We start from the raw sequence: 19,661 nt of genomic DNA on the forward strand, positions 1-19,661 counted from the left end.
GGATCAAGCCCTCTGATGGAACCAAAGACTTAACTCAATGCCTGTGATTCATTTAATGCTGTAAATAGGCATTTGATACGTGCAGCGATTTACGCCATAGAAGTTATTGCGCAATGCTCTGTTCTCTTTATTGTACCCGCAGAATTACAAGATATTGAAGTAACCGTTTGGGATTCACATCCATCATTTGGGACTAGTATTATTGACACTTGTGTCAAGGATTTTGTTCTCTTTTTCTGTTACATATTATTACAAGTCATTGAGTAGACTTGGTTTATTGTCCTTTCGATGCCATTCTGATAGAGGATTTACACATCACTTTAGGAATTGTTTAGTAGCCTCTATTGTCGGGCTAATTGCCTAGCGATTGTGGCCTTTATATAATTATATATTATTACAGTCACTTTAGTTGTTTTGTGCACTGTTCTATCTTCACTATTTTAGGTACTGGCACTTCACAGGTTAATTTTAGGTAGAGCGCTTTGTTGTATGCTATTGTTAGTAGTGTTGTTAAGTTGGTTCCTAATTTTGTCTTTCACAGTGAAACGATTCAGCTGATGGAAACCTGTAAAATTTCAGGCAATCCCATCATTTTCCAACAATCCTTGACGAATGGATAATGGGTTAATGAGCCTGGCTCCATCTTGGGAGCTTAGCTCAATGGGGATATCCCATCCCATGAACAGTGAACATTGGAATGAACCCACCATCCTACCTAACTCAACCTCCTTTTTCATCTTGACCCTCTCCACATTCCAGTGCATCTCCACTGACTTAAGTTTCCACCCACATGGTGGAACTGTCCAGCACACTGCTTTATGCCCATGGCAGACTGCCCTGAGTGCTGAAGGCTTCCAGCCCCTCCCTGAAAGGGAGATGTTCTCTGCAGTATCATCAGTGACATCCAAAGGTTCATGTCCTTCATATCCCAGCACCACTGCTTGTTGAACAGAATCCTCTGCAAAATTCCCAATCAAACTCCCATGAAGCAGAGCCCCCATAAAGCTTACAAGCCCTTCAAATTGTATCTACATACTTAAAAGCACCAAACACATTTCTGATGCCTTCCCAAAATCAAACTAGCTAAGATGGTGAATGCCTGCAACCAATTCCCAAAATACATAGGAGCCTGCCTTCTCTACTCTGATCTCATCCTTCTTTTTAGCGTTGAAGATTCCTAAAATTGGGGAGAAAAGCAAAATCTTCACACACTCCCGTTTTCACACTTTATCCTTCACCTCATGTGATAAATTCATCCGCAATGTACTTGTAACTCAAAAATTCACAGCCTCGATAATTACTATTCATCACTTTTAACCTCCCCTTCCTTGCCTTTCTCCCCTGCTGCCCGGTCTCCAGCATCTTTAGTAGTGTTGCCTGTGCCCAGTTCTCCTCACCTCTGGCTACCCCAGTTGGCACACATCTGATGAAGAAACTACCATTGCATCCACCCAAAATAGACCACACCATTTGGCCCATGCCACCCTCAACCTAGAGCTTTTAACCGCCACAGCCCTCCCCCACCAAAGCACCTTTGTGCCTCAATACTCACCACATGCCCAAGAACACTCACTTGTCAACGCTGACACCTTGACCGCAATTGGCTATCAACTCCATCAATGCGTGCATGACTTACTCACTATTGACTGATCTAGCCACACTAACTGGTCTCGCAAGCCCCACCACTGGGACATGATCCCCCAGCCCTCCGGCAGCTTCCTTGGCGTCACCTCACATCCATAAATCCTTTGCTCCTTCTACTGCTGAGCTGGTCCTGGCACAGTGACCTTACCACCCTTTCCCCCCTCATGCTGAAAGAAATATCCTTTCTGCTTGTACCCACACCATGTGCACACTGCTAACCTCATCCCCAGAAACAGAACATATAAACCCCTATCTGGATCTACTTCTCCCAAACAGGGGCTGCTTATCTCCCTGCCACCTGTAAGCCTCTGCTCTCCTCCTTACATCCACCATCTCCCAAATGTCTGCCTGCCTTATTAAGGCCAACATGGGGTGCTTTCCTGCTCTCCCACCTTCAGCCTGCTCCTTCCTATCAAACACTGCCCTCTGTCCATCCAATGGGCTAAGCCTTTCCAGGGAATTGGACCACTTCTCTCCCATTGACCCTCCTCCATTCCCACAAACAAAGACCAGTGCTCAACATCACAGCCACCACCTGTTGCTGACTGCATGCTAACACCTCCACTACTCGCATGCCCAATACTCCCTCTGCATGAACCTGGGTTCCTCCCCCTCTTCTTGGCACTGCAGCAAGGGACCTCCTGAACCTGCTCTATCTCTCCCTCTAGGCCTACCTCCGCGGCTTCTGCCCAATGACTGAGGATCCTCTCCAGCAGCCATGCTGCACCTCTTCTTTCCATTTTTCTCTCAGGTTGGTCATCCAGGCTTCCTCCACTACCGCCTCTTCCAACAGAGCCCCCAACTGAACTGTTCTCCTCCTCCCATGGGCCATGATCAAGGAACCCCAACGGTACTGGAGCTTTTTCCTCTGGACTGATCCTGAAATTGAGAACTTGTCATCTATTCCCAAACTAGCAACAATTAGGTCCATCCCCTCAGACTCAACATGGCCGGCAGTTATGTTGCCCTTCACTGACAAATTCAGGGTCTGACTTTATAGGGCTTGAGTCAGTGTGTTTGGGATCTCTGATGATGATGCACATGCAATTATCATATGCTATCCTAAATTTCAGACATCCCGTAAACATGCACATTAACAATTAAGCATGTGGTCATCATTTTCAACCACATGCTAATGACTTCAGATAATGTTATACAAACTTAAATAAAGTAGACACAGGGTTAATATTTTCACACCATCTCTATTGATTCATCACCTAACGTAACCAACTGTTCCTCTAACTCCTAGGGTCTTAAAGAATAGCTATGATTATTGGAAGATGGGTTGTTGTGTCTACTTCTTGGGGCCACATCAATAGAAGGACATCAACAGACATCAATAGAAGGACATCAACAAAATAAAAGTAATACAAAGACAATATCTGATCCTTCATAAATTGTATTATTATGTACAGAGCTTTTACAACTTCTCAAGTCTCTTCAATATAACCTCAAATTAATTTAGCAGGTGAAAGGTTAAAATATATGCAAGATGGAGATGCCAAACTGCAGTAAAGTTCTGTAAGGCTACTGACTGGATTGGGAGTTTATGTTTTCCTCCCGGAATTACTTTCAAACATCCTGATGAAGTCTCCATGGAATTCTGTAGTTTGAGTATCACAAGGTCTGTTCTCTCTACTGCATAAAGAGTATAAAAACCTCTAGCAATCTGGGTGTTGTTAACATTACAGTCTGCCAGTGACAGACACTCTGCCCGGCATTAGAAGATGCTCCTATATTTTAGGATTAACAGAAAGTAAAGATAATTATTTCAAAGTCTTTTTTATTTGATACATACATCTCACTGTGGACATTTACAAGTGAAGGCTAATCTCAGTCTCTGAAAAAGCCGAGCCTAATACTGACTGAATATAATCATTGTTGTAGACACTATATGAGGGTAAGTGTAGGATAATGAGGTAAGTCAAATTAATCTGTTTTGCAGTAGCGGTGGGGTTTTAATAAGTAGAATTGTAAGTATATAGCCAGAGTAAAAAATTGCGGTGTTAATATTACATTAGGGTCTATATTCCTCTATGTTCCTCAGGCTGTAAAAAACATAGATTGTAAGCTCTACAGGGCAGGGACTGTGTCTGCAAAAATGTCTCTGTAAAGATCTACGTTAAACTAGCAGCGCTATACAAGAACAAACAATTATTATATTATTATTAATTATATACTAACGCAAATAAATATTCCCTTTAATTTCCCTGTATCATTATTTTCTCACAGTTTTGTAAAAAAACAAAAATAACTTAATCAGTTATTGGTATATTATACAGATCCTTAGCAAGCTCAAAACCCTGACCCACAATATTTTATATGTAATGTATATATTTATTTGTGACAATCGGAGTGCCACATTGAAAGTTACTTCAAGTATACTGCAATAAACGGAGAAGCCTCAATGTGCATCCAATATGACCAATTATTTCCTTGATGACTTATGTTTTTTCTATATATTTTCTTCTTATAAATATTGGTCGATTGGTTCAATCCTTTGGCCAAAACATTTGAAGCCTCCGACCATGTCAAGATAGACCCCATTAACAACTTGTGTAGGCATTACACATTTTATACTGTCTATCTTCCACTGCAAAGTGAAAAGAGAAAACAAAAATATAGCCAATTATGTTGGATGCAGTAGAAGAAATACAACAGACACTATATAAAATTGATTGTGTAGGGCGTGCATATGGGATCTACTTTGAGTTGTTTCAGGCTTGTTTTGGCCAAGTTTTGCATATGAGAAGAAAATATATAGAAAAAACAAAAGTGGCTCTGTGAGTCAAAACACTGACTGGCACTGAGTTTGGAGCAGGGGAACCTGGTTCAGTTCCTGGTGTCGGCCCCTTGTGACCTTGTGAAAGTCACTTTATCTCTAAAAAACACATAGATTGTCATCTCCTTGGGGCTGGGAGTGTGTCCTCAAAATGTCTCTGTAAATCGCTATGTAAAACTAGCAGCGCTATACAAGAACAAACTATTATTATTATTATACAGTAATGAACTCAATAATTTGTCATATTGAATGTTCATTGGGGCTTCATTGTTAATTGATATGTCGCATTTGGGAAACGCTGGGATTTTTAATATGATGTGTTATCTGGAGGAACAAATTTCTCAAAATGCAGGTCTCCTCTAGGACAGAGGTACAAAGTTGAGCTCTACTCACAAATTCACAATGCAATTCTTCATTTATTGCAACAGCCAAGAACAGAGGAGGAACAACGTTTCAGGTCCCTTATGGACCTTTCCTCTGTTCTTGGCTGTTACAATAAATGAAGAATTGCATTGTGAATTTGTGAGTAGGGCTCAACTTTGTACCTCTGTCCTAGAGGAGACCTGCATTTTGAGGAATTTGTTTGTCTATGTTGCGTTGGCTGCACAAGCATTATTCTCCTTGCCTGAAACTGTTTTCCCGTACTGTGTAACTCTGTTTTCTGGAGGAGCAATGAAGACTTCTCCACCTGTAGTCATGATTCCAGGCTATTCACATTTTCCAACTTGAAACTGTTTTTCAAGAGTTTTGAAAGCCTACAGACATGTAGCTTTGCATTCTATATATTGAGGGTAAAGTATTTCCACAGGAATGGGGCATTGAGGGGAATTTTTTTAAAGTGAAAGAGATCAGTAGAGACAAAAGGAGGTAAAAGGAGACAGTCGGGAGCAGAGTGCAGAGGGGAAGCAAGATTGAGATAAAGAGAGGGACATTGGAATGGTTTATTTTTAAACCTTTAACTACCTCTCATCTTAGCACATCACAAGTATCGAAGAAGTAATTTGTGTTTACTCTGTCATTAGGTGATGCTTGGGAAGAATCAAACCATAGTCACAGAATTCCTGCTTCTTGGATTCCAGAATCTTCACAGCTTCAAGATTTTACTCTTCACTGTTTTCCTCATGACTTACATTATGACCTTAAGTAGTAATCTCCTGATCATTATATTGGTGTCAGTCAGTCACAAACTCCACTCACCTATGTACTTCTTCCTGGCCCACTTGTCCTTATCTGACATCCTGCTCACCACTGTTATTGTCCCCAAAATGCTACACCTCATATGGGGAGAAGGTGGCACCATGTCTGTTGCTGACTGTATCAGTCAACTTCACTTCTATTGCTGCACCACGGGTACAGAGTGTTTCCTTCTCACAGTGATGTCCTATGACCGATATCTGGCCATCTGTCACCCGTTGCATTACACCACCATTATGGATTTCAAGCTTTGCCTCCAGCTGGCCATCTGGTCTTGGTTCTTAGGATTTTTGGTGTCATTAGTAATAATTATTCCAATCAATCAGTTACAGTTCTGTTGCCCTAATGTCATTGACCATTTCTTCTGTGAATTTGCTGCTCTTCTAAAAGACTCTTGCTCGGACACCTCCTTTATAGAAATTGAAGACTTTGTGCTAGCTATCCCTGTAGGTTTTTTACCATTTACTTTCATCATTGTGACCTACGTATGTATCTCTCTCTCCATCCTCAGGATCCCCTCCACCACTGGGAGACAGAAAGCCTTCTCCACCTGCAGCTCTCACATCACTGTGGTTTGCACATATTATGGGACACTGATTACTATTTACTGTGTTCCATCCATAGGCCACTCATTTAACATAAAGAAGGTCCTATCTCTGCTATACACGGTGGTGACTCCATTCTTCAACCCTATAATATACAGCCTGAGGAACAAAGAGATCGGAGCAGCTCTGAAGAGAAGGTTTCACAATAAAACAGTCTTCTTGGCAGAAAGGAGAGGGAGGCAACTCAACCTATGAACTTCTTCGAACTGTAAAGATGGTAAGATGATTGATGTTGCTTTTGTGTAGTTCCCTCTGGAGAAGACACTGCACAGCTTGAAGACAGATGACCTCAAACTGATGAGATGGGATCCAGGGTGTCCCGGCTCCAAATGGGAAGGTGCAATTTATAGTTAGATGATAATAAAGCTTTGCACAAGATTCAGCACAAATACAAATGTAAAAATTGTTATTGGCATCACTGATACATAATGGTGGGATTTGCTGTGATATTCTGCGTTATCACTGCCATTAAATCCTATTAAAACTCTGCTTTATAACGTGAAATGCATTTTATCAGTTAGTAAAATAAAACTCGCTACAAATGTACCATACATCATTTGGTAAATTAAAGTATCTGTAACACAAGCGCACCAGACTTGTATATTCCATTTATTGTAGTTAATGTATATTATTGTCACTAGAGATATTAATTGTATAGGCAAAATTAATATGGATAAGATAAGTATACATTGTAATAATATAGATAGTAATAATAACATTTGCGATATTAATATTATTTATGTATATGTTTAAAGCATAGATTATATTGTTAATATTATTCATATTGTTATTAGTATTATTTATATTAAAATCAATCACACCACCAAAATGTGATTTAATAAATATAATATCCTGGAAATGTATATCGACTGTATGTATTTGTGTGCAGGAATAGCTCTAATAATTCTTTAAACTTAATTAATTTGGAGATGATTGGTGCTTTAGACTCATTAAGAAAGGCAGAAATGGACTGTACACATTCAATTAGAAAGATGCTCTAAACATCTCACTCATTTCCATGCTTATATATGTCAATAAGGCATTTGACATTTGATTCAGTAAGTGAATACATTGCTGTGCAGCAAGTTCCATAAAGAGTATATAACTGGTGTTTCAGATACAACAGAACAATCTGTCTATACCGTATACTGTATGCTTTTCCTTATCAATCCTCAAAGTGCTTTTTATTTTACATCACATAGTCACTGGCTTTCTTTCTAACAACTGTGGCAGCAGTTGTTGAAATATTGCTGTGCGCATTAAGCTGTGCAGTATATACATTTTCATATTATGGCATGTCAAGTCTGTTTTATATGCCAAAAATGTATGATACAGTATATAATATGCATAAATTAATCACATGCTCAATTCAATACTAATATTGCTATTCTTGCAGCAACGTATGTGCAACATTTAAATGGAGGATGGAACCACAATTTTGCATTTGTTATTACTTACAGGATAAAGTTTGAATAAACACCTGCTGTTTGTAAGTCTTCCAACATACAGTATCACTTAGATTGCAAGTTCTTCAGTGCAGATATTTTATTTCCTATACTGTAGTTTGATTTTGTTTGTTGCACTTATTGTATTAGAATTCTCTGTATTATATTGTCTCTTTTGTAATGTGTCGTGAACACTGTGTGCACATTATAAATATAGATACACACACAAAAACATACATAAAAAATCATTGTAAATGCAACATTGTGGTGAATGTAATTGTTTAAAAATGTTCATTAGTCTGAGGTTGACACTGAACGTATTGAGATATACATTGAGATACTGTGTAAACGGTGTAACATATATTTTGTCTTGCTTAAGAAAAGTTGTATTGGAGTGAACCCAATAACAAATACACACAGCCCCTGTAAGCTCAGAACCAAAATCCACCACATCATACTGTATATATTGTGTCAAAACAAGTGCTACTAAGATTGTGTCCTCATGTATTCAACAATAGAAAAAAAGTGTGTGTTCCGAGCACGCGCATTTTACATTAATTGAAACTTCTTTGTCTTTTGTCACTGTTTTGTCACAAAATTTTATTTTTGATGGTGATGTTTTTAATTTAAAATCAAAACACAATTTCAGTGCCAAAATTCAAAGAAGTTTGATTTAGAACGTGTGTTTTGCTATTTGCACTTCTATATTTATAGTAACTCTGAATTCCTCGTGTGTGTGTCACTGTGTGTGCGTACGCCTCAGTATGTGTGTGCGCATCAGTGTGTGTGTGCGTGTCAGTCAGTATGTGTGCGCGTTAGTCAGTGTGTGCGCACATAAGTCAGTGTGTGTGTGTGTGTGTGTGTGTGAGCGTCAGTCTGGGTGTGTGTGTGCATTTCAGTCGGGTGTCTGTGCGGCAGTCGGGGTGTGTGTGTCAGTCAGTGTGCGTGTGTATCACTGTGTGTGTGTATGTGTCAGTGTGTGTCTTGCAGATTCTCCCAGTGCTATCTCCACCCCTCCCTCCCTTTGGCGGTGCTGCTGCGGGGACACGATCCGCTGAGCACTCTCCCCTCCCTCCCATGGGGACACAGCATGCTGAGCGCTCTCCCTCCAGTGGTGCTGCTGCAGGGGGAACATGGTGCGCTGAGTGCTCTGCCCCCTCCCCCTGGCAGTTCTGCTGCAGCGTGGACACAGCACACTGAGGGTTCTCTCACCCCCTCCCTCTGACGGTGATGCCACGTAGACACAATGTGCACAGTGCTCTCTCCCCCCTCCTCTGTCTGGCGGTGCTGTGGGGACACAGTGGGTATGGGAGGGGGGGGGTTCAGCACACCAATCAGGGGGGAAACGGCACATCACTTGGAGGGGGGAAGTGGCGGGATCGCTACACCACTTGGGGGGGAGGGTTCGGCACATCCCTCAGGGGGGTGGTGTGTGTCCACTCCGGTGACTGTCGACGGTACACTCGTGGGGATGGGGAGTGGGGTGTTCGGCAGCTCACTCGTGGAGGAGCAGGTGTTCGGCAGCTCACTCGGGAAGGTGTGTGTATGTCCAGCGCTGCTTTCCTCCTCTCCGGTGACTCTTCCAGGTTGAAGCTGGCAACACTGACAGCTTCTTCTGCTAGCAGTGACATCACTTCCGTCACCATCAACTCCATTTACTGCCAGGGAATTTTGCTCATGTGGTGGGTGTGCCCAAAGAATTTCACTTCAAAAAAGGCCTAGTGCTACATCTAACTGGCCATATTTTATAGGTAAATACTTATCTGTATATCGTCTCATAAGCAAGGGGTAATTTAGTTCAATTATTTGGCCAAAGTATTTTAAGCCTACAACCACTTCACGGTATGACCCATCTGTAGGTCCTAACACTGATGCACCTGCATTAAGCTCTCATAACCTCTCTAATGGAAGGAGAGCTGTTCTTAACAGACATAACTAGTTAGACTCTGTGACATTTGAGGGCTTCCTTGCATGAACAGCTCACTTCAGGTACTGCCACAATATTTTGATGGGGTTTAGATCCGGACTTTGACTAGATCTGCTTGTATGTTTAAGATCATTGTCTTGCTGCATGACCCACTTTGACTTCAGCTTCAGCTCTAGCTCACAGATGCATGGCTTGACATTATTCTCTAGAATCTTCTGATACAATGTAGAATTCATAGTTGTGTCAATGATGGCAATCCATCCAAGTCCTGAGGCAGCAAAGCCACCCCAAACCATCACACCCACCACCATGCTTGACGGTTGGAATGATATTCTTCTGTTCGAACACAGTTTTGTTTTTCACCAAACATAACATTTCTCATTGCGCAAAAAATGTTCTACCTTTGACATCTGTCCAGAGAACATTGTTCCAGAAGTGTTGTGGATCATCTATGTGCCTTTTGACAAACTTCAGATGGGCAGCAATGTTCTTTTAAGTGTGCAGTGGTTTCCTCCTTGCTATCCTTACATGAACACCATTCTTGTTCAGTCTTTTTCTAAAAGTGTAGCCATGAATACTCACCTTAGCCAAGGCGAAATGGTTTTGTAACACTTTCTTGACTGCTGAGCATCAATAACTGCTCTTCTGAGTTCCTCAGAAATTTAGTTTGACCGTGGCATGACGTGTTTCCACACACGTGTATGGTGAAGACCAAACTCACAAAGTTTCTGATGTTTATATAGGGTGGGGACTCTAACACCTAAAGATATACCTAATTATTTAAACACCTGAGTCTAATTATCCCCTTTAATTTAGCTGATAAAACCAGGGACTCACTTACAGTTTCACATACCCTGACCCTAATTAATCATTGTTTGTCTAATTCATACATAATTTTGTTTCAAAAGACATGGAATTGGTTAATATAAACCCTTACCTTGGTGCGCTCCTGTGTTCTCTCTTTTTCTTAATATAAACCCTATTGGAAATTCCATTAGATTCAAGAAGTTATAGAAAAACTATGAAATTTCCATAATTATCATTATGGTTCACAAACTTTTTTCCGCCACGGTAAATATATATGTTACTCCCAGCCACTTGCTGAAATACAGGCTGCAGGTTTGTGTCTATACTTTGTCTATGTGGGCATGCGTGTCTATGCAACGCATAGGCTATGCGCATCATTGAACAGGGAGGAGAATTTCAGAGGGAAAGTGTGGGGGATGAGTTTCTCTACACATGAGGCAAAGATAGAAAATTAGTGAGAAGGCTCTGTGGCTGCAAGTGGGATTTTTCCCACTTGATAGAAACAAACTAGGGGAAGGTTGATGGCTTTGTCTATTCTAAGCAAACAGCCATTTAATAGCGTGAACAAATGCCACAGCTAGCCCCAGCACTAATGTGAAAACCAAACACTGTCATACAGTACTGTTTTATAAAAAAAAATGTCATCTTGCATTTGCAATATTTTGCAGTGTATTAAAGTATAATAATGTATACAGTATATCTCTACAGTATGTGCCCACTACTCTAAAAATATGGTATACAAGTGTCTAAATAATGTCTAAATAATGGACACTGTATGTCTAATAATGTATACAGTATATCGCAACAGTATTAAAAGGGTTCAAAATTATAATGTTTCAGTCTTCCATTGAAATCTTCATGCTGATGATTTGACATTTTGAATTCTGTAAATTAATTGTGAAATTATTTACTGTACACTATTAATAAAAAATAATTAAATGCTTACAGTACAGTCTGCAAATGCGCATATTTAATGTGTGTGTATGTGATAATGTACACTAATTTGAAATATAGAGACATCTAATCTGACAAATTATATAGGTAAATAATATATTTTTCTTCTCATAAGTAATGGTCATTTAGTTAAATTCTTTTCCAAAGCATTATAAGCCTGCCACAATGTCACAGTAAACCCCTTTCTGCAGATCCTACACTACCTGTAAACATTCTCTTCATCTCTCTAATGGAGGAAGAATGTCTCAATGGACTGGTCATTCACAAGTGTATCACAGGACTTGCTATTAAATGTGGGCTTGGTGATCTTAAAATCTAGGTGGAGGAGGCTCAAACCTCCCAGCAATTGTAGCCAATTGACATTTAAAACACACACAGTGTCAGCAAGCTCAAAACGCAAACCCACTATACTATATATAAATATATTTGTGTAAAAAAGAAAGCTACAGGGTTAAAAAATAATAACAAGAAATTCCACACCTCATAGGGAGGCACACATTCACAACATCTTGCCTTCTAACCTACATACCAGAAGATAGAAGAAAGAGGGGTGCACTTGATGTAAACAAAAATGGACTCAATGTCCACTTTCACCAGAAAATCTCCAACTGGCGCCCTGTCAAACGATGCCTACTTGTCACGCCCGTATGCCCGCAGACCTGGCAAGACCCCAATACTGAGGTGGGAAGGTTATTACCACGCACCCACAGAGTTTGGTATGGCGTTGCCGGGCCTGTTGAAAGATAGTTAGTGATACTTGCAACACCTTGGGAGTACAGAGTAAGAGTAGTGGGGTCCGTGCGCCAGTGTCCAGGGATCCAGAAGTCAGAGTTGTCAAGATCGTAAGCCAAAGTCCAGGAGTTACAGAGGTCAGCAAGGTAGAGTTCGTATGCAGGTTTCAAGGGCAACAGAGAGCAGAGTAGTCCAGAACGAGCCAAGGAACTGGAACGCGCAGTGGTGCTGGGATGACGTCAGAGGCTACTGGAGAGGGACAGGTGTGGGTAAAAGAAGGAAGGCTGGCATGGGAAGGAACAGAGAGGTTAGGAGAGCGTGGGGCGTCAGGGACACATGAAGGGGAAGGAATCCCCTGAACCATCACCCTACTACACCCTACATAAATCTTGTCAATCCCATCATTGCCTACAATCCTTCTGGAAAGGAAAAGTTTGTGAATAAGCTGAAATGAGTCTGGAACCTTCTTGGATATCCTCAATCCTTCGATCTGGGAAAATTGGAATGGATCCGCCCCCCTACCAAACTTGACCTCCTTCCTCAGTTTGATCCTCCTCACATCCTGGTGCATCCCAAGCAACTTACGTTTCCTTCCACAAGGAGCCACTTCTGCCTCATTAAAGGGAATTCAAAAACCCTCCCCAAAACCATTCCAAAGAACACCCGCTGCCATCCTGGTACTCACAGCTATCCGAGAAAACCCACATTGACCGAGGGGATTGCTACACTGTCCCTTTGATACCAATTGCTATCAACTCCCTCAAGACCTTCATGAATGACTCCCTACCATCAAATCTAGTCACACTCACCACTCTAGCAACTCCCACCCCTGGTCCCTGATCCCCCATCACAGGGGTCACCAACAAAGACCTACCTTTGGTTTAATGGTGCATAACCACGTGTGTGTCCTTTTGACATTAATATCACAAGGTAGCCATAGGGTTAATGTGTTTAGGCTATAAATAGCCATTAGGGATAGTAGAGCTCCAATTCAAATGAGGAAGTGACAATCCAAGTCAAGGAACGCGTAGGGTGGAGATTGTTTGTATTCGTCAGCTCTGAGGCGGAGCTATTGACGCAGTGATGACATCATCAGGGAGGAGTCATCTTGAGTTGTGGCGAGAGGAGTGATGCCAACCCCAGCTGCTAGCGCTGTGCTCCGGAGAATCAAGCTACGGACGACATCTTTAAATTACGTGCCAAGACAACACATTGTAAGTATACTTTTTGTCTTGCGCATTTTAATAAATAGTATCAACGTATCATGCTATGGTTATTTTATTGATTCATGGATACACATCTGTTGGATACTGTGTGTCATTCAAGGATCCAGCCCTCTGATTGAACCAAAGACTTAACTCATTGCCTGTGATTCATTTATATGCGGTAAGTAGGCACTTGAAACGTACAGCGATTTACGCCATAGAAGTTACTGCGCAATGCTCTGTTCTCTTTATTGTACCCGCAGAATTACCAGATATTGAAGTGACCGTTTGGGATTCACGCCCATCATTTGGGACTGGTATTATTGACACTTGTGCCAAGGATTTTGTTCTCTTTTTCTGTTACATATTTGTACAAGTCATTGAGTAGACTTGGTTTTTTGTCCTTTCTGTTGCCATTCTGATAGAGGATTTACACATCACTTTAGGATTTGTTTAGTAGCCACTATTGTCGGGCTAATTCCCCAGCAATTGTGGCATTTATATAATTATATATTATTAGTTATTTTAGTTATTCTGTGCACTGTTCTATCTTCACTATTTTAGGTACTGGCACTTCACAGGTTAATTTTAGGTAGTTCGCTTTGTTGTATGCTATTGTTAGTAGTGTTGGTAAGTTGGTTCCTAATTTTGTCTTTCACAGTGAAACGATTCAGCTGATGGAAACCTTGTGGAATGGATAATGGGTTAGGGGGATATCCTCCATCCCATGAACAGGGAATATTGGAATTGACCCACCATCCTACCTAAATCGACTTCCTTTTTGATCTTGACCCACGCCACATCCCAGTGCATCTCCATTAACTTAAGTTTCCACCCACATGGTGGAACTGCCCAGCACACTCCTTTATGTCCATGGCAGACTGCCCTGAGTGCTGAAGACTTCCAGCCCCTCCCTGAAAGGGAGATGTTCTCTGCAGTATCATCAGTGACATCCACAGGTTCATGTCCTTCATATCCCAGCACCACTGCTTGTTGAACACAATCCTCTGGCAAAATTCCCAATCAAACTCCCATGAAGCAGAGCCCCCATAAAGCTTACAAGCCCTTCAAATTGTATCAACATACTTAAAAAGCACCAAACAGTTTTCTGATGCCTTCCCAAAATTAAACTAGCTATGATGGTGAATGCCTGCAACCAATTCCCAAAATACTTAGTAGCCTGCCTTCTACTCTGACTTCTCATCCTTCATTTTAGCGTTGAAGGTTCCTAAAAAATTGGGGAGAAAAGCAAAATCTTCACACACTCCCGTTTTCACACTCTATCCTTCACCTCATGTGATAAATTCACCTGCAATGTACTTGTAACACAAAAATTCACAGCCTCGATAATTACTATTCATCACTTTTAACCTCCCCTTCCTTGCCTTTCTCCCCTGCTTCCCTGTCTCCAGCATCTTTAGTAGTGTCGCCTGTGCCCAGTTCTCCTCACCTCTGGCTACCCCAGTTGGCCCACTTTCACATCTGATGAAGAAACTACCATTGCATCCACCCAAAATAGACCACCCCATTTGGTCCATTCCACCCTCAACCTAGAGCTTTTAACCGCCACAGCCCTCCCCCACCGAAGCACCTTCGTGCCTCAATACTCACCACATGCCCAAGAACACTCACTTGTCAACGCTGACACCTTGACCCCAATTGGCTATCAACTCCATCAATGCCTGCATGACTTACTCACTATTGACTGATCTAGCCACACTAACTGGTCTCGCAAGCCCCACCACTGGGCCATGATCCCCCAGCCCTCCGGCAGCTTCCTTGGCGTCACCTCACATCCATAAATCCTTTTACTCCTTCTACTGGTGAGCTGGTCCTGGCACAGTGACCTTACCACCCTTTCCCCCCTCATGCTGAAAGAAATATCCTTTCTGCTTGTACCCGCACCATGTGCACACTGCTAACCTCATCCCCAGAAACAGAACATAGAAACCCCTATCTGGATCTACTCCTCCCAAACAGGGGCTGCCTCTCTCCCTGCCACCTGTAAGCCTCTGCTCTCCTCCTTACATCCACCATCTCCCAAATGTCTGCCTGCCTTATTAAGGCCAACATGGGGTGCTTTCCTGCACTCCCACCTCCAGCCGGCTCCTTCCTATCAAACACTGCCCTCTGTCCATCCAATGGGCTAAGCCTTTCCAGGGAATTGGACCACTTCTCTCCCATTGACCCTCCTCCATTCCCACAAACAAAGACCGGTGCTCAACATCACAGCCACCACCTGTTGCTGACTGCATGCTAACACCTCCACGAATCGCATGCCCAATGCTCCCTCTGCATGAACATGGGATCCTCCCCCTCTTCTTGGCACTGCAGCAAGGGACCTCCTGAACCTGCTCTCTCTCTCCCTCTAGGCCTACCTCCGCGGCTGCTGTTCAATGACTGAGGATCCTCTCCAGCAGCCATGCTGCACCTCTTCTTTCCATTTTTCTCTCAGGTTGGTCATCCAGGCTTCCTCCACTACCGCCTGTTCCAACAGAGCCCCAAACTGACCTGTGCTCCTCCTCCCATGGGCCATGATCAAGGAACCCCAACGGTACTGGAGCTTTTTCCTCTGGACTGATCCTGAAATGGAGAACTTGTCATCTATTCCCAAACTAGCAACAATTAGGTCCATCCCCTCAGACTCAACCTGGCCGGCAGTTATGTTGCCCTTCACTCAGGGCCTGACTTTATAGGGCTTGAGTCAGTGTGTTTGGGATGCCTGATGATGAGGCACACGTAATTATCATATGCTCTCCTAAATTTCAGGCACCCCATAAACATGCGCATTAACAATTATGCATGTGGTCATAATTTTCAACCTCAAGTTAATGATTTCAGATAACGTTATACATACTTAAATAAAGTAGACACATGTTTAATATTTTCCCACCATCGCTATTGATTCATCACCTAACCAACTCTTCCTCTTAGTCCTAGGGTCTTAAAGAATCGCTAAGACTAATGGAAGATGGGTTGTTGTGTCTAGTTCTTGAGGCCAGATCAGTAGAAGAAAGACATCAACAAAATAAAAGTAATACAAAGAAAATATCTGATCCTTCATAAATTGTGTTATTATGTGTAGAGCTTTTACAACTTCTCAGGTCTCTTCAGTATAACCTGAAATTAATTTAGCAGGAGAAATGTAAAAATATATGCAAGATGGAGATGCCAAACTGCAGCAAAGTTCTGTAAGGCTACTGATTGGGTGGGGAGTTGATGTTTTCCTCATAGAATGACTTTCAATACTCCTGATGAAGTCTCCGTGGAATTCTGTACTTTGAGTATCACAAGGACTGTTCTCTACTGCATAGAGAGTATAAAAACCTCTAGCAATCTGGGTGTTGTTAACATTACAGTCTGCCAGTGACAGACACTTTGCCCGGCATTAGAAGATGCTCCCATATTATAGGATTAACAGAAAGAACAGATTATTATTTCAAAGTCTTATTTATTTGATACATAAATCTCACTGTGGACATTTACAAGTGAAGGCTAATCTCAGTCTCTGAAAAAACTGATCCTAATACTGACTGAGTAGACACTATATATAAGGTAAGTGTTGGATACTGAGGTAAGTCAAATGAATCTGTTTTGCAATAGGGGTGGGATTTTAATAAGTAGAATTGTAAGTATATAGCCAGAGTAAAAATAGTGGTTTTAATATTACATTTGGGTCTATATTCCTCTATGTTCCTTGGGCACCAAAAAGCAGATTGTAAGCTCTACAGGGCAGGGACTGTGTCTGCAAAATTGTCTCTGAAAAGACCTACGTTAAACTAACAGCGCTATACAATAGCAAACAATTATTATATTATTATTAATTATATACTAGCAAATAAAATTCCCTTTAATTTCCCTGTATCATTATTTTCTCACAGTTTTGTAAAAAAAAAAAAAACTCAATCAGTAATTGGTATATTATACACAACCTTAGCAAGCTCAAAACCCTGACCCACAATATTTTATATGTAATGTATATATTTATTTGTGACCATCGGAGTGCCACATTGAAAGTTACTTCAAGTATACTACAATAAACGGAGAAGCCTCAATGCGCATCCAATATGACCAATTATTTCCTTGATGACTATTTGTTTTTTTCTATATATTTTCTTCTATATATTTTCTTCTTATAAATATTGGTCGATTGATTCAATCCTTTGGCCAAAACATTTGAAGACTGCGACCATGTGATGGTAGACCCCATTGGCAGGTTATTTGGCAGTATACACATTTTATACTGTCTTTCTTCCACTGCAAAGAGAAAAGAGGAAACAAACCAAAAATATAGCCAATTACGTGGGATGCAGTAGAAGAAATACAAGAGACACTATATAAAATTGGTAGTGTAGGACCTGCTTATGGGATCTTCTTTGAGTAGTTTCAGGCTTGTTTTGGCCAACTTTTGCATATGAGAACAAAAAATATAGAAAAAACATAAGTGGATCTGTGAGTAAAAACACTGCCTGGCACTGAGTTTGGAGCAGGGGAACCTGGTTCTATTCCCGTTGTCGGCTCCTTGTGATCTTGGGCTATTCACCTTATCTCCCTGTGCCTCAGGCACCAAAAAGCGCTACGTAAAACTAGCAGTGCTATACAAGAACAAACAATTATTATTATTTTTAAACAGTAATGAACTAATCAATTTGTCAAATTGAATGTGCGTTGGGGCTTCATTGTTAATTGATATGTCGTGTTTGGGAAACGCTGGGATTTTTATGAGTTTTAATGGGATATGTTGAGTTATCTGGAGGAACAAATTCCTCAAAATGCAGGTCCCCTCTAGGACAGAGATACAAAATAAAGCTCACAAGTTTACAATGCAATTCTTCATTTATTGTAACAGCCAAGAACAAAGGAGAAACAATGTTTCAGGTCCCATATGGACCTTTCCTCTACATCTGTAGTCAAGATTCCAGGCGATTCACATTTTCCAACTTGAAGCTGTTTTCCAAGAGTTTGGAAAGCTTGGAGTCATGTAGCTTTGTATTCTATCTATTGAGGGTAAAGTAATTCTACAGGAATGAGGCATTGAGGGGAATTTTTTTTAAATGAAAGAGAGCAGTAGAGACAAATGGAGGGAAAAGGAGACAGTCAGAAGAAGAGTGCAGGGGGTAAGCAAGATTGAGATAAAGAGAGGGACATTGGAATGGTTTCTATTTAAATCTTTACCTACCTCTCATCTTAGCATATCACAAGTATCGAAGAAGTAATTTTTGTTTATTCTGTTATTAGGCGATGTTTGGGAAGAATCAAACCCAAGTCACAGAATTCCTGCTTCTTGGATTCCAGAATCTTCATAGCTTCAAGATTTTACTCTTCACTGTGTTCCTCATGACTTACATTATGACCTTAAGTAGTAATCTCCTGATCATTATATTGGTGTCAGTCAGTCACAAACTTCACTCTCCCATGTACTTCTTCCTGGTCCACTTGTCCTTTTCTGATATCATGCTCACCACAGACCTTGTCCCCAACATGCTGCACCTCATATGGAGAGAAGGTGGCACCATGTCTGTTGCTGGCTGCATCAGTCAACTTCACTTCTTTAGTTCAACTGTAGCTACAGAGTGTTTCCTTCTCACAGTGATGTCCTATGACCGATACCTGGCCATCTGTCACCCATTGCATTACACCACCATTATGGATTTCAAGCTCTGCCTCCAGCTGGCAATCTGGTCTTGGTTCTTAGGATTTTTGGTGTCATTAATAATAATTATTCCAATCAGTCAGTTACAGTTCTGTGGCCCTAATGTCATTGACCATTTTTTCTGTGATTTTACTGCTCTTCTAAAATACTCTTGCTCAGACACCTCCTCTATAGAAATTGAAGACTTTGTGCTAACTGTCCCTGTAGCTATTTTACCATTTACTTTCATCATTGTGACCTACGTATGTATCTCCCTCTCCATCCTCAGAATCCCTTCCACCACTGGAAGACAGAAAGCCTTCTCCACTTGTAGCTCTCACATCACGGTGGTTTGCACATATTATGGGACACTGATTACTATTTACTGTGTTCCATCCATAGGCCACTCATTTAACATAAACAAGGTCCTATCTCTGCTGTTCACGGTAGTGACTCCATTCTTCAACCCCATCATATACAGCCTGAGGAATCAGGAGATCAGAGCAGCTCTGAGGAGAATGTTTCACAATTAAACAGTCTTCTTGCATGAAAGGAGAGGGAGGTAACCCAACCTATGAACTTCTTCGAACTGTAAAGATGGTAAGATGATTGAAGTTGCATTTGTGTTGTTTCCTCTGGAGTAGACACTGCATGGCTTGAAGACAGATGACCTCTTACTGATGAGATGGAATCCAGGGTGTCCCGGCTCCCAATGGGAAGATTCACTGGATAGT

The 19,661-nt window shown here is 41.4% G+C and overlaps 2 protein-coding genes across 2 annotated transcripts; both read left to right on the forward strand.

Moving 5' to 3' along the window:
* The first annotated feature begins 5,451 nt into the window (after positions 1–5,451).
* LOC142470980 (olfactory receptor 6B1-like) lies at positions 5,452–6,420 on the forward strand. Its single transcript, XM_075577782.1, has one exon. The coding sequence runs from the start codon at positions 5,452–5,454 to the stop codon at positions 6,418–6,420; it is 969 nt and encodes a 322-aa protein (XP_075433897.1).
* A 12,116-nt stretch (positions 6,421–18,536) lies between these two features.
* Positions 18,537–19,460, forward strand: LOC142471374 (olfactory receptor 6B1-like). The gene has a single exon (XM_075578184.1). The coding sequence runs from the start codon at positions 18,537–18,539 to the stop codon at positions 19,458–19,460; it is 924 nt and encodes a 307-aa protein (XP_075434299.1).
* The last annotated feature ends 201 nt before the right edge of the window (positions 19,461–19,661 follow it).

This window comes from Ascaphus truei, chromosome 20 (assembly GCF_040206685.1).
Source record: "Ascaphus truei isolate aAscTru1 chromosome 20, aAscTru1.hap1, whole genome shotgun sequence".
NCBI classification, from domain to species: domain Eukaryota; kingdom Metazoa; phylum Chordata; class Amphibia; order Anura; family Ascaphidae; genus Ascaphus; species Ascaphus truei.